The 22,732-nt window shown below is 42.5% G+C and overlaps 4 protein-coding genes across 9 annotated transcripts in view; 2 read left to right on the forward strand and 2 right to left on the reverse strand.

Moving 5' to 3' along the window:
• Nucleotides 1-5,979, reverse strand: part of LOC137598778 (dedicator of cytokinesis protein 7-like) — a 6,119-nt gene extending 140 nt beyond the window's left edge. The window contains exons 1-8 of one of the 2 annotated variants that reach the window (XM_068319245.1): nt 5,309-5,977; nt 4,449-4,583; nt 4,281-4,370; nt 3,938-4,174; nt 3,700-3,843; nt 3,514-3,620; nt 3,251-3,418; nt 1-2,862 (exon numbers count right to left, since the gene is read on the reverse strand). The exon at nt 1-2,862 is cut by the window's left edge and continues 140 nt beyond it. In XM_068319245.1, the coding sequence (XP_068175346.1) occupies nt 2,820-2,862; nt 3,251-3,418; nt 3,514-3,620; nt 3,700-3,843; nt 3,938-4,174; nt 4,281-4,370; nt 4,449-4,571 (912 nt within the window). In that variant the 5' untranslated portion in view covers nt 4,572-4,583; nt 5,309-5,977 and the 3' untranslated portion in view covers nt 1-2,819. Of the gene's footprint in view, nt 2,863-2,886; nt 3,109-3,250; nt 3,419-3,513; nt 3,621-3,699; nt 3,844-3,937; nt 4,175-4,280; nt 4,371-4,448; nt 4,584-5,308 lie in introns of those variants that run through there. The other variant, XM_068319246.1, reaches the window with a different exon arrangement.
• dock7 (dedicator of cytokinesis 7) overlaps nt 1-16,333 on the forward strand; it is a 54,746-nt gene extending 38,413 nt beyond the window's left edge. For all 4 annotated transcript variants that reach the window (XM_068320038.1, XM_068320039.1, XM_068320040.1 and 1 more), the window contains 2 exons: nt 14,195-14,422; nt 16,211-16,333. In XM_068320038.1, the coding sequence (XP_068176139.1) occupies nt 14,195-14,386 (192 nt within the window). In that variant the 3' untranslated portion in view covers nt 14,387-14,422; nt 16,211-16,333. The remainder of the gene's footprint in view (nt 1-14,194; nt 14,423-16,210) is intronic.
• usp1 (ubiquitin specific peptidase 1) lies at nt 14,394-18,309 on the reverse strand. Its single transcript, XM_068320042.1, has 8 exons — nt 18,204-18,309; nt 17,480-17,694; nt 16,994-17,135; nt 16,550-16,651; nt 16,225-16,394; nt 15,226-15,953; nt 14,821-14,982; nt 14,394-14,738 (listed from the first exon to the last, which is right to left on the reverse strand). Exons 2-8 carry the CDS (start codon nt 17,647-17,649, stop codon nt 14,533-14,535), a joined length of 1,680 nt encoding a protein of 559 aa, XP_068176143.1. The 5' UTR covers nt 17,650-17,694; nt 18,204-18,309; the 3' UTR covers nt 14,394-14,532.
• A 937-nt stretch (nt 18,310-19,246) lies between these two features.
• Nucleotides 19,247-22,732, forward strand: part of kank4 (KN motif and ankyrin repeat domains 4) — a 63,259-nt gene continuing 59,773 nt past the window's right edge. Inside the window, exon 1 of one of the 2 annotated variants that reach the window (XM_068319672.1) lies at nt 19,247-19,320. The gene's annotated coding sequence lies outside the window, so the exon portion shown is untranslated. Of the gene's footprint in view, nt 19,321-21,911; nt 22,067-22,732 lie in introns of those variants that run through there. The other variant, XM_068319674.1, reaches the window with a different exon arrangement.

Here is a 22,732-nt window from a genome sequence, read left to right on the forward strand (position 1 = left end):
TTCAGACTGACAGGTTGAAAAAAATTTTTTTTTGATGACCGACGAGTTGAAAAAATTTTTACACCGACGTTATTTTTTAAATATGTTTTTATTTATTTTTTGATAAATCTGTGCTAAATCGTTCAAAGTCCTCATCTTCAGTCTGCATTGAATAGCTCGGCAATTTCACTATTACTGACCATCACATTTCCAGGTGGCTGTCATGTAATGATGGCAGCTGGTGTGGGCGTGCATGGAGTCACAGAGCAATGAGATGGCGAAGCGTGAAAAAAGCCCCCCGGTCTCTTTACATGAACTGGAACAACAAGAACTGATAGTCTGGAGTTTACATGTTGCGTCGGAAGCGTGTCTCTTTGCTGATGTCATTGTCGGGGGTCTTTAGCCAATCAAATGTGGTTAACAGCATACCTGCGGTACAGTACTGGCATACACGGTACTCTATACCGGTACCTACTGGAGGTGTGCCGGACGTAGCCTCGCGTCATGTTCTCTAATTGGTCTATCGCTCCCGGCGTACGTAGTGACGTTATACGTCCTATGTCGGCGGACAATGGCCGATCTGGAGGCTCGCTGACTAACAAAAACATTTTTACAGATTTCTGAACTCAGTGTACACATAAGACGCTTAATGTTAAAAGGCGCAGCGTTGATTGTTGAGAAATTTTAAGAAATCTTATTGTGCGCAAAATACGGCACCTACATATTTATATTTACAAGGTACGTTTATTAACCAGTTCAGGAACTGTATTTTTTTGTTCTAACCGGTTCAGGAACGTCAGTTTATGGGTGGAACGCAAAACCGGAAAGTTATAATTCCATTTCTGTTTGGAACGAACCGATTGGCAAAAATTCTGGTTCAAAGCCCTGGTTTTAACTTTTTTTTTTCGGTAGCTTGGTCTGTCTAAAAAATCATTTTTTTCATTCATTTGGTCGGTCGGTCTAAAAAAATTGTTTTCTTTGCAACTTGTTGGTTGGTCTAAAAAAATTTTTTTTTCAACCTGTCAGTCAGTCAGTCCAAAAATTTTATTTTTTTTCCGATTAGTCGGTCGATAGGTGGGTGGCTGGGTGGGTCAGTCAGTTGGTCTATAAAAAATTTTTTTTGGTCCATCGGTCGGTCGGAAAAAAGTTTTTTTTCACCGGTTGGCCAAAAAAAATTTTTTTTTTTTTAGTTTTCAGGAGTTTCATATATGAAAAGGTTTGCAGATATACGTGCTGTCAAAAAAGTGTGGACATTACGTGTTTATTTAAGTTAGGGTGCCTGTCATTTCTTTGAGAGCGGCATAGAAGGCTTGAATGCATCTTTCAGAACATCACAGTTGTGTCACTCTGCCGAGTCAAACTGATCAGAAGGCTGGGCTCCATTTATGTAACAAAGGGGTTCTGGAAAAGACGGATTTCCTTTGCATTAGCATGTGACGTCACAACTCACCTAACCATAACCACTAACTAAGGTACGGCAGCACAATGGACGTCCCAACTCACCTGTGAATGGCTAAGGTACAAATTGCGACGTCACAACTCACCTGTGATTGGCTAAGGTATGTATCACGGATCATTTGTCCCAATGGTTGGGCCTGATTTCTTCAGATTGCTTTCACAGAAGCTGCACTTTGTGATTTCGGTCCGATGAGAAACAACTGTTGAGACATCAGGCTCTTTAACTCTTCCACTTTCTGTAGCTTCTGGTCTGCATTCAGTGTTTTTTGCTAGTCCTGATCAGCGCTCCATATCGCTATTATAGTTACAGATCAATTTAAAATGATCTCTCGCCTCGGATGTAATTATATTACGGGCCGTATATGACACATTTGAAGTATATAAAGTAAAAAAAAAAGTTAAAATAACTGCAGGCTGTCAGGTTATTAAAAAAATAAAACAGAAACTTCCCTCTCCCATCTTCCTCCAGTTCAGTTTTATAGACATGTCTGTGTGGTTTGACGCTTGTCCTCTTTAAGCAACACGCTTCTAGTGTTTATAAGTGAAACCACCATTTTGACACGTGACGGCGTCTCTGATCATGATCTGATGTTAGTTTAAAAAACAATAAAGTTTTCACCTTCAAACGTTTTCATAAATAATTCTGTGTTTCTTACCATCCACAACAACAAAAATAACACATGAACCAGTCCACAACTGAACATTAAAATATTTATTTAGTAAAATTTAAACAAAACTACATAAAATCATGTTGTTCAAACTTTAAAACATCCTTTCAACGAAAAGTGATAAAGCATCATGATAAATAATGGTACCATTTTTTGCATGTTTTCTTTCTTTTTTCTTACCTCATTTTAGAATTACATAAACTTTCAAGTTGTAAAATGCATCGCTACACCGTAATAAAAAAAGTGCACAAATGAAATTGAATACAGATTTTTGACACATTGTACATGAATAAAAAGACACCACGACCTTTGAAATTGTTTTCTGCAGTAGTTTTTTTGGCACTATAAAGAACTAATAAAAGGGTCTCTGGATTCAAAAAAAGACTTTAAAACGTTTGTTTTTAATGGCTGCAGATTGGGATTTTTTGTCTTGGATGACAAACGGCCCAATAATAACATTTCAAAAGCTGAGGTGTCTCTTTAATCGCTATGATCCACTCGTTTGTCCCTCCGATTGTGTGACGGTTTGTAAACAACTTAAGACACTGGAATGACGCCTTCAGGCTTTTGCTTTTAGTACACTCTCCTGAACACTGACCAACTTTGAAAATGCTCCTATTTACAATCGAAAATAAATTAATATTGCAATTTAGGTTAAGTGTGTGCATTGTGTGTGTGTTTGTGTGTGTGTGCGTGGCTGTATCGTCTCCATCTTCAAATGTCGAGCTTGCGTAGACTCATTCTGCTGAAGGAATCTCTGAGAATCAGAAGGAAAAAAAAACCCAACAGATTTTGCTTTAAATATGTACAAACTTCATTGATTTAACTTCAGCGCTGGTTTGTTTTTTCCTACTTTATCTGGTATTTCAGTTTTCCTTTATTTAACCGGGACCGATGGGAACCATGCATGAAAATGCAGACATGATAACACGAACACGGAACACAGACGGCATCACAACACGTGTTCTCAGATCCCCAAACTACCTGTCAAGCTGTCCGTTTGCTGCGTGAGTTTTATAGGAGGAGAAAACAAAGAATTTTACACCCAAGATATTCTTGCGTTTCCCTTTTTCCTGTTCTCTCGTCGCTCCCTCGCCCCTTATCCCCCTCAGCCCCCCAGATATAGACCTCCTGGTCAATCCTACCTGTGTGAGTTGACCTGCAGCAAAGGTTTATAAAGCTGAGGGATCTTCCTGTTGATGAGAGGCTGCAGCGCCTCCTTCAGGCGATGGTAATTCCTCTCCAGCTCTCTCTGGTACTCCTTCTGGTCCGGACCGATCAGGCTCTTATTCTTACGCAAGGCATCTTCACACCTACGGGAGATGTGGTCACACCTTTCCACATCAAACACCACGCTCAAAAATTTTTCCGACCTGTCATGTCGTGCGGTTCGTCACGCGGGTCGTACCTCTTTGTGAAGTCCTTGAAGCAGAGCCGTAGCTTATTGTGGTGTCTATACAGCTTTGGGTCGCTGGGGATCTCTGAGAGAAACACCTGCGCCACCTCCAGCGGGCCCTGGTCAACACGGATGAGTTAGTAATCCGATTACAGCTTCACTTCCGTCACCTTACATTCCATCATCCTAGAACTTCACCTGGTTGACGGTCGTGCCCACGGATCCCTGAAGGACCATCTGCAGCATCTTTGCGTCGGCGGGGTCCTGGCGGGTGGCGAAGGCCAGCTCCTGAGTCTTCTTCTGCATGTCCTCTATCGCCACCTCAATGGGCGTGGATATGATCTGAAAAGTGAAGGAGGAGGAGGAAGGATTAGGAATCTTGAACGCATCCAGGGATGTGACATTCTTGTTGCTCCCACCCGAACCGTTCACCCACCTCCTCTTTGTGGATGATGTTGATGCGTGTCTTGATGTAAGGGAAAGCGTGGGAGGTGGTGAGGATGGTCTTGCGTTTGAACTGTTCGTGCAGGTCGCCGTGGGCCCGCCCATCCAGCGTGAAGGGGGTACAGTAGACAAAACGTCGCAAGTTGTAGTTCTTGTCAAAGTAGGTGATCCGATCCTTCATCTCGTACGTATCGAAATAAGGCTCCACGTACGTGATCTGGATGAAGGCCTGCAGAAAGATGGAAGATCAAGCCCCGATCTTAGTGACCAATAGTTTGGAGTGAAATAAAACCAGATTTTTACCCACTTATCCAACTATATTGTCCAACACAGACCTTATTCGGATCCAGCTTGCACTTGTCCACTGGGTTGGAGTCCTTAATGACCTCGACCTGGTCCTCTCCGAATCGCTCCCCATAGAAACCCTGAGGATGAAAGCAGGAGCGGGTTTGAAGCGGATCTGGATTTTAAGAACGATGGACCTACATGAAAAAAAATCTCACCTCCAGTCTGTGGGAGATTTCCGCCAGCTTGGTGATGGCGGGCTCTTTGTACACAAACTCCTGCTCGTCCAGGTCGCCGAATTTTGAACCGTAAAATCCAACTCTGAAGTACGTACCGAACATCCTCTTCCCGTCCTGCGAGCAGAGGAGATGAAGATTAGTGCTGCGGAGGAACAGGAGTTTAAAGGAACATGAAGATCGTGGTTATCTCGGTTCAGAAAACAATCACAGTGGTTTTATTTCACAAACTAAACCCCAGAGTGAGATTCAGTGTCCTCTAATCTCTCATGATCAAATTACACCGGTGCATACAACAACCAACAGTGACTAGAACAGACGCTGCTCCCTGAGATTGTGCTATAAAAATGGCTTATTTATGATTAGAATTAGATTGCTGCTGGGCATCACACACACACTTTTTTCGTCTTTGTTTTGCCTGTCTGAGGAGAAGTTTGAGTCAGAGCAGCAGAGAACGTTTCTAAAAGTCAACCTGAGATGAGATAAAGAACCAGAACACCAGACGGAGACAGAACAGGATCCCAGAACCACCTCAAAGTGTTCAGTGACACCAAAATTTCCAAAAGTGCTAGAAACCCAGAGATTAGCTCTGCATCCACTTTTGATTCAAGTAGGAAAGCACAGCAGGTCTGGTGTGTGTGTGTGTGTGTGTGTATGGGTGTGTGTGTTCTGGTGAGGTTTTGAAAATCTGCATCAGATTACCAGTAATAGATAGTTGAATAAATCCTCTTTGTTTTGAGCCACTTTTAAAAATCAATTTTTGTGTTTCTACTGTGATTGCTGATTAAAACGTCAACGTTAAAAGAAATTTCAAAAAAGACCCTGAAAACTAAGGAACTTACCACAAGACACAATTAAGTAAAGTGGGAAGGAAGGGTCGGCAACCAGGGAAATCAAAAAGGAGAAAACAGAACAAATTTTTAATGAGGATTGGGTTCCCCCGAAAAACAACACAAACTAACACAACAGCAAAAAATTATCTCCAACATAAGCTCACGGTGGAGTGACTGAAACCATGCAAAAGGCAGACAGTTACTTAGTGGAAAAAAGAACAACAGAGCGGGAAAACAAAGATCCGTCACCCTCGGAAACACGACATTTCCAGGAGGAACAAAGTGCTGTGTCCGTTTCATGCAACAAACCATGAGAACTCAGAGGTTAATACGGTTATCAAAAGGAACAGAATGGATGAAAAAATAAATAAATCAGGGGTCGATTTAGATTGAACCATTAGAGGACAAAAAAAAAATCCAAATCAAAAGGGATAAATTAAGTAATCCTGAGATTACTGTCAATTTGAACCCTCTGGGAGGGGAAAAAAGAAAAAAAAATTGACTACTGCTAGAATTTAGTTCCGTTCTCGACCCAATACAAACCTACAACACCTTGTTTGAAAAAATAAAATAAAATAAATAAGCACGCTCATTTCATTTCATGGTGTGTGGGGAAAGAATGGGAGGGGCTAACAGATCCCCCTCGCCCCTTGTGCACCAAAATCGAACCCTGTGGCTGAAGATGAGATGAAGTGTGACAGCAGGTGGATAGGGTTAGGGTTAGAGGGTTTTTGGTTAGGTTTAGGGTTGGGTTGGGGTTAGAGGGTTAGGGTTAGGGTTAAGGTTAAGGTTAGGGTTAGGGTTAGGGTGAGGGTTAGGGTTAGAGGGTTAGGGTTAGGGTTAAGGTTAGAGTACGGTTAAGGTTAGGGGTTAGGGTTGGTGGATAGGGTTAGGGTTAGGGGTTAGGGTTATGGTAGGGTTAGCGTTATATCATTACCATGTTATTACTATGTTATTACCATTTTATTACCATGTTATTACATTGGTACACTACTGTAGTGGTTCGATTAGGTTCGGGTTGGAGTAGGGTCAATGACCGGGATACGGATTAGGGTAGGGTTAGGGTTATATCATTACAATGTTATTGCTATGTTATTACTGTGTTATTACTATGTTATTACCATGTTATTACCATGTTCTTTCCATTTTATTACATTGGTACACTAGGGTAGTGGTAGAGTTAGGTTAGGGTTAGGGTTAAGGTTAGGGTTAGGGTTAGGGTTGGGGTTAGGGTTAGGGTTAGAGGGTTAGGGTTAGGGTTAGGGGTTAGGGTTAGGGTTGGGGTTAGGGTTTAGGGTTAAGATTAGGGTTAGGGTTAGGGTTAGGGGTTAGGGTTAGAGGGTTAGGGTTAGGGGTTAGGGTTAGGGTTAGGGGTTAGGGTTAGGGTTAGGGTTAGGGTTGGGGTTTTGGGTTAGGGTTAAGGTTAGGGTTAGGGTTAGGGGTTAGGGTTGGGGTTAGGGTTTAGGGTTAGAGGGTTAGGGGTTAGGTTTAGGGTTGGGTTGGGGTTAGAGTGTTAGGGTTAAGGTTAGGGTTAGTGTTAGGGTTAGGGGTTAGGGTTAGGGGTTAGGGTTAGGGTTAGGGTTGGGGTTAGGGTTTAGGGTTAGGGTTAGAGGGTTAGGGATAGGGTTATGGTAGGGTTAGCGTTATATCATTACCATGTTATTACTATGTTATTACCATGTTATTACATTGGTACACTACGGTAGTGGTTGGATTAAGTTCGGGTTGGAGTACGGTCAATGACCGGGATACGGATTAGGGTAGGGTTAGGGGTTAGGGTTAGGGGTTAGGGTTAGGGGATAGGGTTAAGGGTTAGGGTTAGGGTTAGGGTTAGAGGGTTAGGGTTAGGGTTAAGGTTAGGGTTAGGGTTAGGGTTAGGGTTAGAGGGTTAGGGTTAGGGTTAGAGGGTTAGGGTTATGGTAGGGTTAGCGTTATATCATTACCATGTTATTACTATGTTATTACCATTTTATTACCATGTTATTACATTGGTACACTACTGTAGTGGTTCGATTAGGTTCGGGTTGGAGTAGGGTCAATGACCGGGATACGGATTAGGGTAGGGTTAGGGTTAGGCTTAGTGTTAGGGTTAGGGGGTTACGATTACTGGATAGGGTTAGGGTTAGAGGGTTTTTGGTTAGGTTTAGGGTTGGGTTGGGGTTAGAGGGTTAGGGTTAGGGTTAAGGTTAAGGTTAGGGTTAGGGTGAGGGTTAGGGTTAGAGGGTTAAGGTTAGGGTTAGGGTTAAGGTTAGAGTACGGTTAAGGTTAGGGGTTAGGGTTGGTGGATAGGGTTAGGGTTAGGGGTTAGGGGTTAGGGTTAGGGGATAGGGTTAAGGGTTAGGGTTAGGGTTAGGGTTAGAGGGTTAGGGTTATGGTAGGGTTAGCGTTATATCATTACCATGTTATTACTATGTTATTACCATGTTATTACCATGTTATTACATTGGTACACTACTGTAGTGGTTCGATTAGGTTCGGGTTGGAGTAGGGTCAATGACCGGGATACGGATTAGGGTAGGGTTAGGGTTATATCATTACCATGTTATTGCTATGTTATTACTGAGTTATTACTATGTTATTACCATGTTATTACCATGTTCTTTCCATTTTATTACATTGGTACACTAGGGTAGTGGTCGGGTTAGGTTAGGGTTAGGGTTAGGGTTATAGGATTAGGGTTACGGTTAGGGTAGGGTTAGGGTTATGTCATTACCATGTTATTACTATGTCATTACCATGTTATTACCATTTTATGATATGTTTTTACCGTGTTATTATCATTGGTACACAAGGGTAGGGGTCGGGGTAGGTTCGGGTTGGAGTAGGCTCAATAACCAGGATAAGGATTAGGGTTAGGTCAGGGTTATTTTAGGGTAAGGATTAGGGGTTAGGGTTAGATTTTAGGGTTAGGGTTAGGTTAGGCTTCGTGTTAGGGTTAAGGGGTTAGGGGTAGGGTTTAGGGTTAGGGTTAGAGTAGGGTAAGGGTTAGAGCGTTAGGGTTAGGGGGTTAGGGTTAGGGGATAGGGTTAGGGTTAGAGGGTTAGGGGTTAGGGTTAAGGTTAGGGTAGGGTTAGGTTAGGGGTTAGGGTTATGGGTTAGGGTTAGAGGTTAGGGTTTGGGTTAAGGTTAGGGTTAGGGTTAGGGGTTAGGGTTAAGGTTAGGGTAGGGTTAGGTTAGGGGTTAGGGGATAGGGTTAGGGTTAGAGGGTTAGGGTTAGGGTTAAGGTTAGGGTAGGGTTAGGTTTAGGGTTAGGGTTTAGGGTTAGGGTTAGAGGGTTAGGGTTTAGGGTTAGAGGGTAAAAGGGTTAGGGTTACGGTTAGAGGGTTAGGTTATGGTTAGGGGTATGTTATTACCATGTTATTCCTATGTTATTACCATGTTGTTACCATGTTATTACATTGGTACACTAGGGTAGGGGTCGGTTTGGGTTAGGGTTAGGGTAGGGTTAGGGTTAGAGGGTTAGGGTTAGGGTTATAGGATTAGGGTTACGGTTAGGGTAGGGTTAGGGTTATGTCATTACCATGTTATTACTATGTCATTACCATGTTATTACTATTTTATGATATGTTTTTACCGTGTTATTATCATTGGTACACAAGGGTAGGGGTCGGGGTAGGTTCGGGTTGGAGTAGGCTCAATAACCAGGATAAGGATTAGGGTTAGGTCAGGGTTAGTTTAGGGTAAGGATTAGGGGTTAGGGTTAGATTTTAGGGTTAGGGTTAGGTTAGGCTTCGTGTTAGGGTTAAGGGGTTAGGGGTAGGGTTTAGGGTTAGGGTTAGAGTAGGGTAAGGGTTAGAGCGTTAGGGTTAGGGGGTTAGGGTTAGGGGTTAGGGTTAAGGTTAGGGTAGGGTTAGGTTAGGGGTTAGGTTTATGGGTTAGGGTTAGAGGTTAGGGTTTGGGTTAAGGTTAGAGTAGGGTTAGGGTTAGAGGGTTAGGGTTAGGGGGTTAGGGTTAGGGTTCTGGCATAGGGTTAGGGTTAGAGGGTTAGGGGATAGAGTTAGGGTTAGGGTTACGTTTAGGGTTGGGTTAGGGTTAGAGGGTTAGGGTTAGGGTAGGGTTAGGGGTTAGGGTTAGGGTTAAGGTTAGGGTAGGTTTGGGTTGGAGTAGGGTCAATGACCGGGATACGGATTAGGGTAGGGTTAGGGTTATATCACTACCGTGTTATTACTATGTTATTACCATGTTATTTCTATGTCATTACATTGGTACACTAGGGTAGTGGTCGGGTTAGGTTCAAGTTGGAGTAGGGTCAATGACAGGGATACAGATTAGGGTAAGGATTAGTCGGTTAGGGTTAGGGGTTAGGGTTAGATTTTAGGGTTAGGGTTAGGTTAGGCTTAGTGTTAGGGGTTAGGGTTAGGTTTAGAGGGTTAGGGTTTAGGGGCTAGGGTAGGGTTAGGTTTAAGGTTAGAGCGTTAGGGTTAGGGAGTTAGGGTTAGGTTTAGGGTTGGGTTAGGGTTAGAGGGTTATGGTAGGGTTAGGTTTAGGTTAGGGTTAAGGTTAGGGTACGGTTAAGGTTAGGGGTTAGGGTTATGGGTTAGGGTTAGAGGTTAGGGTTTAGGGTTAGGGTTAGAGGGTTAGGGTTTAGGGTTAGAGGGTAAGGGTTAGGGTTACGGTTAGAGGGTTAGGTTAGGGGTATGTTATTACCATGTTGTTACCATGTTATTACACTGGTCCACTAGGGTAGGGGTCGGGTTAGGTTCGGGTTGGAGTAGGCTCAATGACCAAGATAAGGATTAGGGTTAGGTTAGGGTTATTTTAGGGTAAGGATTAGGGGTTAGGGTTAGATTTTAGGGTTAGGTTAGGTTTAGTGGTTAGGTTTAGGGTTAGGGGGTTAGGGTACGGTTAGGTTTAGGGTTAGAGTGTTAGCGTTAGGGGGTTAGGATTAAGATTAGGTTTAGGGTTGGGTTAGGGTTAGAGGGTTAGGGTAGGGTTAGGGTTAGGGGTATGCTTCGGGTCAGGGTTTGGGTTATGTTGTTACCATGTTAGTACTATGCATTTACCATGTTGTTACCATCTTATTACATTGGTACACTAGGGTAGGGGTCGGTTTAGGTTGGGGTTAGGGTTAGAGGTTAGGTTAGGGTACAATTTAGGGTACAGTTTAGGGTTAGGGTTTAGTGTTAGGGTTAACCCAAGGGTTAGGGTCAGGGTTTAGGGTTAGGGTTAACCCTAAAATTTTTCTGTTTGACCTGTCGGCCGGGAAAAAACACGGTTCCAGTAAATCTCGAGCCATCGGTTGCCGAGGAAAATTTTTTTTTTTTATCCGTCAGTCGTCAAAAAAATATTTTTTTCAACCCGTCAGTCATCGAAAAAAAAAGTGTTTTGACCTGTCGGTTGTCAGAAAAAAGTTATTTTTGACCTGTCAGTTGTAAAAAAAACATTTTTTTGACGCTTTGCACCTCGAAAAAGAAATAATGGACCCATCAGTCATGAAAAACATGTTGTTTCAACCTGTCAGTTGTCAGATAAGTTTTTTTTGACATGTCAGTCATCGAAAAAAAAGATTTTTGCAAACTGTCAGTTGTCGGGAATTTTTTTTTTCGACCCATCAGTCGTCGAAAACCCCCCCGTTTTTTTTACCTTTCGGGCATCAAAAAAAAATTTGAGACTCGTTGGTCGTCAAATAAAAATGTTTTGACCCAACGGTCGTTGAAAAATTCCACCTGTCAGCTGTCAGAAAATTGTCGTCAAAAAATATTTCTTTGACCCTTGGACGTCAAAAATGAAAATTATAGTCACGTCGGTTGTCCAAAAATTATTTTTTTTGACCCTTTGGTTGTTGAAAAAAATGCTTTTATGACCCGTCAAAAAACAATAGTGTTTCGACCTGTCGGTTGTCTGAAAAAAGGGTTAGGGTTAACGGTTAGGGTAAGGTGTTAGGGTTTGGGTTAAAATTTTTATCTTTGACCCGTCAGTCGGCAGAAAAAACACGGTTCCAGTAAATGTCGAGCCATTGGTTGTCGAGGAAAACATTTTTTTATCCATTGGTCGTCAAAAAACCCAGTTTTTTTGGAACCCTCAATCGTCAAAAAAAAATTTGTTTCGACCTGTCAGTTGCCAGCAAATTAATTTTTTCGACCCGTCTGTCATCGAAAAACTTAATTTTTTTGACCCATCGGTCGTTGAAGAAAAATTCTTTTTGACAGTCGGTTGATCTGAAAAAGATGGCCTTTTTTTTACCAGTTGGTAAGTTTGTTCAGCCGGTCAGTATAAAAAAATTTTTTTTCAACTCCAATTCATCAGCAGCGAGATTCAGAGCCTCGACCCAAAGAATCGAACAAGCAACCAACCAGGTATTATTATTTAAACATCACATGACAGATGTGTATCGATATACTGTATTTCATAAACATACAGAAATATATGTATGTAATAAAACCCATTAACTCATTAGTCCCCAAACTAAAGCCCGCGGGGCAGATGCAGCCTGCTTCCATTTATCATGGCCCCCTGAACAGTTCCAGTAAAATGCCCCCAGTTACATCGATGAATCCCACCCTTCTGATCAGTTTGACTTGGCCGAGATACAGAACTGTGATGTTGTTGTGAGACGCGTTCAAGCCCGACCGTCTCATTGACTTCTATGCCGCTCTCCAAAAATGACACCCTAACATTAAAAAAAAAGTTGGAACATGGTTCAAATGTCGGACGTGTCCGATATTGGAACCATGCTTCGAAATCGGACACGATATTGAGAGACCATGGGGGAGAGAGGAAGAGGTGACGAGTTTTTTGTCTTCATATGAGGAGGATTAATCCACCCATTTTCCACGGTGTCCACTCAGTCAATCTTTGAAAGGCTGGCCTGATGCTCACACGCATAAAACAATTTTTTTCTCTCCCAAAAACCACGCAATGTCCAAACTTTTTGGCAGCATGTATATCTGCAAACCTTTTCATGCATGAAACTCTTGAAAACGCAAATGAGATCAAGCTTGACAAATGTAGACCTGTGTTTGACACTTTCTGTAAAAATCTCAAGAGGGTTATTTGGTTATCTATTTCATAAAGTGTCTTCAATTCAATAAAAGTTATTTATTTCATTACTTTTTTCTGGTAAGATCCCAGAAAGGGTTATTTATATCTGGTAAAAGTGGCTTTTGGGAAGACATTAAGATGTGTACATTTAAGCACCCATGCGATTTCTGTTACAAACTGAACCTGGCCCCCCTTATTAGAGAAGGAACCAGCAGAAATTTCAGTCTTTTTTGCAAGATTCATTTTGCGGACGTTCCTGATCAAAGTGTTGAGTGGAAGAAAAGCTCTCAGTAGAGATTTGAAGCTGCAGCGTAGTGGAAAAAATGAAGAAACAGTTTTTTTCCTTGTTTTTTGCAGCATGTTCATTGTCATAACTTTTCTAATTTTGACAAGACATATTTTAGAGAGCAAAATCTTTAAAGTTATATTAAGTTTATTTGTTGTAAAATATTGTGTTTTTACTTCTATTCATGTTGAAAAAACATTTATAATGTGTTCAACAAATGTTTATCATGTTTGGCCCCTCGACCTTAAGTGTGCTTTGAGTTTTGGCCCCAGTGCACTTGAGTTTGACACTCCCGATATTTATTAACTGCCGTTTATTTATTATATTTATTAGTAAATGTTGAAGACTTAAGTTTATCCTGCATAGACTAAATTCCAGGCTGGAGTTACACAAAAAAGTCTAAAAACAAGGAATTAATCAGAGCTGAATTCCCTCTGAAGCTGTGATGCGTATCCTGAATCAAAAGGGAGTGGATTTCTGTCTTCATCGGTTCTTATTTCAGCTTTTATTACACTGATAATATCTGGAAACGTTATTCAGTAGATAATGGAAAGGTTATCAGAAAGGGAACAATGTCTTCCAACATGTTGCATTGGCATTCAGTTACATTTTGGTTGAAAAGTGCTTTTCCAATTTACAGAAAGGAAAACAAAAGTAAAGCAACAAACATTTTAAAGACGGCGACATGAAAAAGATTCAAATGACAAAATGTCCAATGCTTAAAAATAATGATGAAAACTAAAAAAATAACGAGTAATTTAAAAAGAAAAGTCTGAAAGGCTAACATCACCTAGCATAGAGACAAATGGCTACGGTCCCAGTACAAGCCCAGCGGTTTTTAAAAACTTTCATTCCTCAGTGGGATCAGGTAGTTTTTTGTTTTTTATTTTTTGAAAGGGCTTCTAGGCTGCAAACACCCTCAGTTCAGGCACCAACGTGGCAAACGCAGTATTTTTAGCACCGTTTGTTTGCAAAAGAGATCTCTTTCATCCGGGTACGCAGCTGCCAAAATGCCTGACTGGCATGACCACCAAACTCAACCCACCCCCTCCTGAGTCAACAGCAGTCCTTGTGTGTTTGTGTCATTGCTCGGGTTGGGTCATCCGTCTGTAGAACAGCAGGTAAGGTGTGGAGGAGGAGCTGGTCTGTGGGGAACAGGCTCGCAGGAAGTCCTCCTCCTCAAACAAACGCACCTCAGAGTCATCGAACAGCAACCATTTGCCCTCGTATTCCAGGAGGTTGTTCAAAACCTGCTGATCCGTGGCCTCCGACTCGCCGCAGGAAGTCATCGGCGCGTCGTCTCCTGATCCAGACTCCTTTTTAAGACCTTCAGCGCTTTGGCCCAGGCTGCTGATGGTTTTCCTCCGTTTGGATCCCTCCGTTAAGCTACCGCCACTTCCAAGTTCATGACTAGAAACACTCCTCTGGCCTCCTAACAGCCCCACGCCGCCCTCCGAAAGCTTTTTCCCTTTGGCTTTGCTGCTAACCAAACTTGGACTTCTCTTCGTGTTCAGGTTGAACGCTACTTCTCCGTCATCGTAATCCAGCGCCGCATCTTTCACGCGCATTTCCTCCTCTTTACTTTCCTTCTCTTCCTCCTCTCTTTCACTTTCTTTTTTGTCCTGCAGCAGGAGCTTCACGTCTTTCAGATCGGACATGCAGACGAAGGCGGTGTAGTGGCCGCTGCTGATCGTGACGCCGCTGTGCATGACCACGGCGAACAGCTGATAGCGCTGACCCCTTGCAGACGAGGGCCGGGTGCACCACTCCTCCAGGGACAGAGTCAGAGGCGTCTGCAGGGGAGTGTTCACTTTGGATAGGCCTGCATACGGGTCGAATCTGGTGGAAAGAGGAAGGCAAGTTAAAATCTTAATTGATTTGAATATCTATGTATTAATAAGAAATTCAGCAACGACTCTTTTTAAGCTATTAAACTAAAAGTCGGCCGAGATGATGAGCCATCAACTCACTCCAAACTGTTGGCAGAGAAGCGCTTCAGGTGAATGGTGACGACTTCAGGCGTTTTGTCAAACAGCAGACTCCTCTCGGCCTCTGTGTAATGATGACACGTTTCACAGAAGTATTTGTCCTCCCCGACGATCCGCTCCACCGAAGCGAACTGACCGATGGCCCAAGTCAGCGTCTTTAACTCCGGTTTGGGATCAGGGGAGACTGGAAAATAGAGGACGGCGGTTAGTCTCGTCTGATCTGCTCCTTAAAGTCCGAGGGAACGTTTTGAGGAGATTCTCCTCACCCTCGGAGAGGTCCCCGTCTGGACTGCAGGGCTGGTCGTCGAGCACCGGGACGCTGATGTCCTGGAAGTCTTCTCTCCTCTCTGTGAAGCTCTCGCATTCTAGACAGCGAGTCCTCAAGACCAGCTGGCCCTGGAATAAACTCTCCATCAGGTCCAGGCCCTCTGGATATGGAAGGGAAACACAACGGCAGCGTGAATCTGTTTTCTTGTTCCCAGGGCAAAGGTTACAATCCATATCTAACAATGTCATCTTTCTATCCTTCCTTTCTTACATGTTTACTTCAGTTTAGTGCTTTAATACTGAACTGTGATTCTAGGCCATAATTTCCTTGACATAAATACATCTGTCAATCCCAGATCAATATCTGTATAGCTCTATCTATATAAACAGCATTAAACTTCTACCTTGAGGTTTGACAGTCTTCTTGTCCTCCGTCATGTTTTCTGGTATTCTCCCCTCGCTCGTCTTTCCATCCCGACTCTGCTCCTCGGTCGGTTCCATATTCTCCTCCGGTTCGTTGTGAGTCTTCACTGTCGAGCAGCTGATCTTCCCCACTCTCCGAAACTTGGAGAAAATACTAGGCTGTTTCCCAGAAGGCCTCAGCCAGCTCAGCTTAGATTTCTTTTTCCTTTTCCCATCGACCCCTTCACTTTTCTCCTCACCGTCATTCCTGCCCTCTTCCTCCTCCTCCTCCTCCCTCCTCCTGCGGAGTTTGATGCCTTCATCTTCCGCCTCCCCGGCTCCACACTTGTCTTGGGCGCCGTTTGTTACTATGTTGCTGGAAGACCTCCTTTTGGAGCGAGTAAAAGGTGCATTTCTCACTTCTCCGTCTGTATGGGATTTGCTTCCCTTCACAGACTTTGGTTTCTTTTTGGCGTTGCCCACTTCAGTGTCACTCTTTCTCTTCCCACTGACTTGACTATCATCTTCGGTGGGAGTCGTGGACTCTGGTTCTGAGCTGCTGGAACTCAAGTGAACACCATTCTCTGTTTTGAGTTCAGTCCTGTCATCATCCTCCAACTCCCGCTCCTTCCTAATGGTGTCACAAGCTTCCTGAATATATCCCAGAATGCACTGCAGCACCTCCTGCGCGTCGTGCTGAAGGTAGCCCTCGTACATGGGGTTCAGCTGCCTGCAATGAACCAAATAACAACAGTATTGTATAAAATAATGTGTACATATGTGGTTTTAGCTAGTTTGGATTTTCATTTGTCATAAATGCTCTAATTGCATGTATGTATTTAAAGTCAAAAAGGTTGTCATGGCCTAAAAAACATTTTAAAGAAAGACAGCTTAAAAATTCTGTTTGGTTCTTACACAAACAACTTGTTAGATTGTTCTTTAAGAGATTTTTTTTGTTTTATTCATTATGCTTCATTATGCAAAAAGAACCTGATTATTACCGGAGTGTGTGGAGGATTTTACGCGGCGGCGTGGCGAGTTCTCCTTCGCTGAAGCTGTTGGGGTTCAGCAGGAAGCCTGACTGCAGCTGCTCCATCGATGTGATCAGACTGTTGAGGCTCCCGAGGAGCTCAAACTGAGCTGGCAGAGACTCCGCAGCAGCTTCTGAGTGCTGAAAATGTGGATGAAGTTGTAAAATACAATAAAGACCACAAAAAATGTATTTGGATTGAAGCTTTAATTTTTTAGAAAGCTTCAACACAATAAGAGATACTTATTACACCTTATCATACAGTCAAAAAGTCAATAGACAAAAACAGCACTAACCTCTTCGCCTTTATCAGTTTCTTCCTTTGATTTCTCTTTCCTCTTTGAAAGGTTGTACAGATTCTTTATGCCGTCTCTTAGCCTTGGGCAGTAGTGCAGCACCTGCAGAGGCAATCGGACATTAAAGTCAGTCATCAGTGATTGAAATACTTTGAACTTGTGCAAGCATAGCACACAAAATAAAATGCAATGCATTACACCTTAAAGTTACACCAGGAAATGTTTAACAGGGATCAATAAAACCCAGTGGGGTGATAAGGCCTTCAGTTTAGTGACACAATTTTGCAAGCAACACGTTAACTATAGATCATAATACTGTACCACTATTCATTAACCACTCAACACAACATGCACATAAACAGATTAATTTACCAACGCCTTATATGATAATAAAGGTAATATTATTACTACTTTTATTACACTCTGTCTCTGATAGTAACCCACCTGTAAGACGCTGTTCAAATAGCAAGTGTTGCCCAAGTTGTTGAGGCCAACAAATGGCACCACGTTCTCTCTCTTCTCACACGGCATGAGGAAGCTTGGTGACTGTGGGCATTGGGAAGGGCCGGGGACCACCTGATCACAGCTGCAAAAACAGTGTAAAAGAAAACAGGAATTGAAACACCGACAAAAATTCTTGTGTCACTCGCCTGGGTAACGTAGTCGCAAACATTATCATGTCAACCTCCAACTAGTTGATCAACTACAGTAGTGATTACAGTACTGAAATAACTTGAAGGTTAATAAAAATGAACAAATGGATGACATAAATATCAAAAGCATGTAGTTATGGTGTCCTTACAGCGGATGTGGAGATGGCACAATAGAATAAATGAAATAGTGTGGTCTGTTTTTTCATAACAAGCAGTTTTTCACTTTGTGTGACCCTGGATTAATCTCCACCTGACCAACACAATCCAGGGTCCCCACCTTTCCTCAGGCTCCTCCGGATCCACCGGTTTGGCTTCATCTGCTTGTGGTTCAGAGAAATCCAGGGCTCGTTTCGTTTCCTTCTTCTGGAGGAACTTCAGAGACAGCTTACTCTTTTTGATTGGGCTTCCCTGTGTGGCCACAGTATTCTCACCCTGAAGCCCCGGCATCTTTTCTTTTTGTCGTTTCCTACAGAGATGCAACACTGCAGCTCACTGGCGAGAAAGGGAAACAGTCTAATCTTAGGAAGGGCGCCATCAGAGTTCAACAAGAACGGAGTGATTACGCACTATGTAAATAATGTGTATTTATGTTTAATACAGTCAAAGTTGTCAGTTTAAAATGACACAAAGAGCTGTGGCTCACCAAATCCAACCCGGCGACCTGGTCAACGAAGCATTACGTAAGATGTTAGCTGCTAACGCTAACTTACTATTGCTCATCCTGTTCATAACAATCCCTTCAACACTTGCAAAACAATCGGTGGCTTGGGCATCCGTTAGTTTTTTTTTTTTTCCAGTCTCAGGATTACATAATCTGAACTATAATCCGGTGTTGTTGTGCACTTTGCGGACACAACACAGCAACAAAAGTGGGTCAAAACCGTGCGGTGAAAAAGTGGGAGGAGAGAACGGTGAAGACGGCGGTTTTTTAACAGTTCAACAAAGCTTAAGAAAACCAACTGTCGCAATCCAAACGGAGTCCACAGAATCGTTATGTTTACCTGAAGGAGTCATTCCAAATTGAACTTTAATATAATTCACCAAACACGCATTCTCGAAGCCATTTACAGTGTTTCACGATTCGGACGGTGCAGCACAAATTGGCGCTTTTTCCTGCTTGAAGGCCTACTGCCTGCTAAATCGCCGGTACAATTTTGTTACGATCACAAATCTCCCAGCAGAAATATCCGATCAAACCGTCATTGATTACATTCAACGTCTTTTTTGATGCATGTGGAAAAACATGGAAAGGTGTATAAACATTCGTAAAATTACGTAACTACAAAATACTATATTTTAAACGCCAGGCATATATGCAGCCACCTCTTTACTTTGAACGCCATTTTTGTAGTCCATTTCTAAAGCTGTGTCAATTGCTTGAATGATGGCTACAGTTACTATTTATATCCTTCCTTCAATGTAAGACAAAATAATTAGTCACTTTAAATTCAGTATCCTGCATAAAATACACCGTGGGACTAATAAAGGTTTATATCATCATATCTTACAAATAATAATTTGTACTGTACTGATAGTTTCCTCTCAACAAACGACTGACACGTATAAACGATCAATGAACTGTAATATAACTGTCATTTACATTTAAAACGTAAGGGAACCGGTATATCATTGACTATATTTTTTTCCTATTCGATACTATCACTTAATAAATGGGACGATCACAATATATAGTTATTTGTTTCGACGCTCATCTGCCTATATGACCGATCGGCATAGGCTGTACGTATTTAAATTATCTATAGCTCAGTTTGAGCTCATTTTAGGAAGTGCCGACTAGTTACACGTTATCTAATTTGAGAAATACCCATTTTTTTGGTGAAATTTACTATAAAATAGTTTTGTGTATATTTTATGCAATTAAATAATTCACTTTTTTTTTTCTTTTTTCTTCGATGTATTTAACAAAATGATGATTGATATACAAAAATATGCACGTCGCCGCTTGTTAAAAACCGCGATTAGAGGCAATGTCCATTTACTAACAGCAGGGGGCAGCATTTTCCATGAGAATTTAGGTCGACCCAATCAGCGTCGTTGTCGCTTCCAGTGGAGCATCTCCTCATCTGACAGTCAGCAGATCCGACCTCCAGTTTAAAGGTAAGATGCCTCTGATCTCGTTTTCATGTTGCTTTGATGAAACGAAAAACAGTTCCAAATAATTCTCGCTAGGGGATGGTCTATTGAAAATCTGTTTGGGCTTTATTTGTGTCAGTTGTATAGTGTGTTGATTTCGACAGAGCTAGTGAGTGCTGCCGCTGGCGTGCGTTTTTTTTTTTTTTTTTTTTCTTACCACACGGAGATGATCGCAGCACCTGAATGCAGCGCAAAACATCCGAGATGACAGGTGTGTCATTTATTTTGTGCAAAACAGCAACAACGTTTGTCAACACTAATGTATGCACGCAGGAGGAAACGCTGCTGCTTTTGCTGCAGAGTAACTGCTTGGTCAGCAGCACAGTTGTATCGATGGGCATGAGCAGCTGTGCATCAGCTTCCACAATCTACTCAGATTTATTTCCTCCTATTTCTTTCCCGTGATGTTGATGAAATAATGCTGCAACGAGAGATCCACAGTAGTAGATGGGAGTAGTTTGGAGGTACAGTACCTCCTGGCGGGCTGCAGCCTCCCCTGCTGTGGCGCACACCTCCTCAGATATGTTATCTTTGCCATCTCCAGTCCTGGGTTGGCTCTAATTGTAAATTCCTTGACCTGATTGCTATACCAGAGCCCCCCATTTATATTGGTATGAATTTATCTTTACATGCCACATGTGATATTATAATAACCGTGCAATAATATAAGTTATTAAATTCATTTTAAAAGATGATAACCAGGAGGTGATTTATCTGGATTTAACGAGGAGGGCCGGAGGGGAGGTGTTATCTTCTCTTTCATCTAAACGTAAAGCCACTATAGAAGGTGCATTAACCATGTTTCACTTCCCTCGACACCTCCGGATAACATCGTTTCCTCAAGGGGGAGCATTTTTTTTTTTTTTGCCCTCATTTAAAAGGGAGACATATCTCACCACCCATGTTCTTAAGCTGCCACTCGGTGAAATCAGCTCCAGACCAACATGCTTTCCATCGGCTGCTATGTTATACATGTCTGGCTGCTGAAGAAGGTCACTGGAGCAATGATGCAAAGGGTGAACTGGATATGTGTGTCTATCCTCATAGGGACCTTCTGTTTTCAGAAGGAATTAAACTTCTTGTTAAAGTTCAAACAAGAAGAAAAAACATCCATCAGGTTCAGTTTGGACAAATGATATCGCCTCAATACTCTTGTGTAAAAACAAAACAAAAAAAAGACAAAATTGAGATGCTGATGCCTTTCTGTTTTTCCAACTCGTAGCAAAATGTGTCGATTTCCTAGCCGTTAATTTCTCTCTGCACACGTTTGGAACATCTCTATGCACCGATTGTTTTCTTGTACATTAAAAAAACTCATTATGCTTACAGTCTCTGAGTAAACATTTGCATATTTCTATACACATCCCCAAATCTCAGTCCTCATTAGGGATTATTTTACATTTCTGATTACCTAAACATGAATTTGAGATGTGCTTCCCCAATACTCCACATGCATTTGCAAAAAAAACCAAACTTTGCTGTAATAATGGCCCCATAGGAAAGAATTTAACCTCTAACCTGTAGAAGTAATGAGGACCATTCTACATGCACCCAGCAATGGAATTGGTCTTCATCAAGGCAGGCTTTGTCCCTGGAAGAACAGAGCCCTCATGTCCAGAGCGGCAGAGGTTGGAGGTGTGGTGACCCCCCCCACCACCACCACCACCATCCAGCTTCCACCCACCTTTTTCTCCCAGGACAAGAGGAACACTGGAGGGAAAATGAGAGGATGTTGAGCGACAGGCAATGCTGCACTTCAAGAATGAGAAGCATGTTTTCAAGTTCACTTGGGCTTCCTTTTGAGAGAGCCAGGCTAGCATTTCCCCTCAGTCTCCAGTATTTGTGCTAAGCTACGTTAGCTCCTTTGCATTGCTGCAACTTTACCAAATTTATAAATAACAGGAAATAAATTTTTGGAGAAATACTTGAGATTGGTTCAAATAAAATGAGCCTGTCCCTCGTCTCATGGGCACAGATGTTCTTAGAGGAAACTAGAAATGAAATTACTTCACAAGTTTCATCTGATTTACATGGAGATTCCTTAAGGGGGATGGGGTCAGGAGCCACAGGCTGGGAACCAGTGGGTTAATCAACACTTCTTCTTTTTTTTTTTAATTTTACAGCTTTACACTTTAAAGAAAAGCTGCTAAAATCAAACCCAACCCCAGCCTGCTGCTGCTGCTGCTTCTCTCCCCCATCATCCACTTTATTCTCACTGAAAGCCCCAGCAGACATCTCAAACGGCTCTGCTCCATCAGGAGAGCTTTGTGCCACTGTCTGCGAGAGGGTAAAAGGAGGTTAATGAGATCCTTTATGAGTGTATGCGTATGCACACACATCTCAGGCGACACAGGATTTCTCCCTCACGCTTGTAAAGCATCTGTGCGACTCCGGTCGATGCGTGCAGAGGAAGCGGGTGTGTCCAGCCTGGCTCTGATGTGAGGAAGCCGTTCCATCCCACTCAGTCTGCTCTCTACACCCCCCCCCCCCAATCCACACACGCTCTCCTGTTTCAGGCATTCTGCCCCCCCTGGTCTCCGATGAAGGATCTCCGTTCACCACCTTGACTTTTGTCCTGGTGGACTGAAGAGTTTTTAGTTTGTCGTTTCTGCTCATTAAATCAGAAAGAGTGGACTTGTGCCAAGCTGCCTCACTCCCCCCTAAGTTTTTTTTTTTTTGTTATCCCAGAGGATTCCACACACCTGCAGAGGTAAGAGATGCTCAGATGGAGGTTTCTCTTTCTCCATCCCATCCCTCCTTCCTCAGCTGTTTATTGAGCCCGTTTCTGGTGTGCTTCATCTTTTCTACTTCTGGTATTTTCTGTCATCTGTTGACTGATCACACACACACACACACACACACACACACACACACACACACACACACACACACACACACACACACACACACACACACACACACACACACACACACACACACACACACACACACACACACACACACACACACACACACACACACACACACACACACACACACACACACACTCACAAATTACTATGTGGTGTTTTATATCTCCTCGTCTCTGTATGTCAGCTCATTTCATTTAAACTACATCATTGAATTGACTCGTATTCATTTCCGACATCCTGTGACGACTCCATTTCTTCTCACTTTTCTCTGCCTTTATGCTGATTTTTTTTCTTCTTCTTTTTTTTATCTTTTGCATCTCGCGGATACCAACAGCGAGGCAGGCATGTACATATTTGTGCACTTATTTTTCTCTCTCTATCCGCCTGTCTGTTTCTCTTTTACCTCTGCACACTCCTTAAACTCGCCTCTGAAAGCAATTCATAGGCAGCAGCTGCAGCTTTAACACGTGCACATATATTTTATTTTATTTTTTATTTAACCT

This window comes from Antennarius striatus, chromosome 7, assembly GCF_040054535.1.
Source record: "Antennarius striatus isolate MH-2024 chromosome 7, ASM4005453v1, whole genome shotgun sequence".
NCBI classification, from domain to species: Eukaryota; Metazoa; Chordata; class Actinopteri; order Lophiiformes; family Antennariidae; genus Antennarius; species Antennarius striatus.

Excerpts from the sequence above, each read along its gene's own strand:
- usp1 (XM_068320042.1), bottom strand. The coding sequence starts at position 17,649 with ATGCCGGGGCTTCAGGGTGAGAATACTGTGGCCACACAGGGAAGCCCA. Across the intron at positions 16,395-16,549 it reads AAACTGATAAAGGCGAAGAG|CACTCAGAAGCTGCTGCGGA; the intron begins GTTAGTGCTGTT and ends CCACATTTTCAG. Across the intron at positions 15,954-16,224 it reads AAAATCCTCCACACACTCCG|GCAGCTGAACCCCATGTACG; the intron begins GTAATAATCAGG and ends GGTTCATTGCAG.